Source organism: Entamoeba histolytica, genomic scaffold (genome assembly GCF_000208925.1).
Source record: "Entamoeba histolytica HM-1:IMSS scf_1104750517991 genomic scaffold, whole genome shotgun sequence".
NCBI lineage: Eukaryota > Evosea > Mastigamoebida > Endamoebidae > Entamoeba > Entamoeba histolytica.
The window spans coordinates 4,681-5,284 of NW_001915341.1; the positions used below are offsets into that span (position 1 = coordinate 4,681).

Here is a 604-nt window from a genome sequence, read left to right on the forward strand (position 1 = left end):
CAATACAATACCTTGTTTAAAGAATTTAGAAAAAACTCCTCAATCAATCATGAGACTTAATATTGAAAATTGTAATGACTTTTGTTTGTGTGATCTTTGTCATTTACCTCATTTAAATGAACTTATTTTAAATTCAATCCCATCATCTAATTCCCTTGTTTTTGTAAGTTCTTTAAACAGCTTAACTCGTTTGGATATTATTGCTTTGAAAGATTGTACGTTTGGAAACAATGAATTGTTTGGTATCACTGGAAGTAATTCATTGCGTGCTCTTGTTGTTAAAGATATTCCAACATTCACTATTGATGTTATGAATATTATCAACCAAGCACTTCCTAATCTTAGAATCATTGCTTGACTCATTCCAATTTTTTTTTATTTTTTATTATTCTTTTTTTGTCTTGTCTATAACAAGATTTATATATCTTTAACGTTTAATTTATTCATATTATTAACACCTAACAATATTAATAATATGCTCAGCCATTTCTTTAAAACTTTCATTTAACAAATTATATTTATCATTTTGAACTTCATTCTAATATTTCAAATTTTATTTGTATTTATTGTTTTTAACAATGCCATAAACTCAACATTGTCTTCT

At 25.0% G+C, this 604-nt stretch overlaps 1 protein-coding gene across 1 annotated transcript in view; it reads left to right on the plus strand.

Moving 5' to 3' along the window:
- Positions 1 to 60, plus strand: part of EHI_112990 (2,3-bisphosphoglycerate-independentphosphoglycerate mutase, putative) — a gene marked incomplete at both ends in the record, with an annotated part of 633 nt that extends 573 nt beyond the window's left edge. The window contains one exon of the mRNA XM_001914304.1: positions 1 to 60. This exon is cut by the window's left edge and continues 573 nt beyond it. Within this exon, the coding sequence (XP_001914339.1) occupies positions 1 to 60 (60 nt within the window).
- Between the last annotated feature and the right edge of the window lie 544 nt (positions 61 to 604).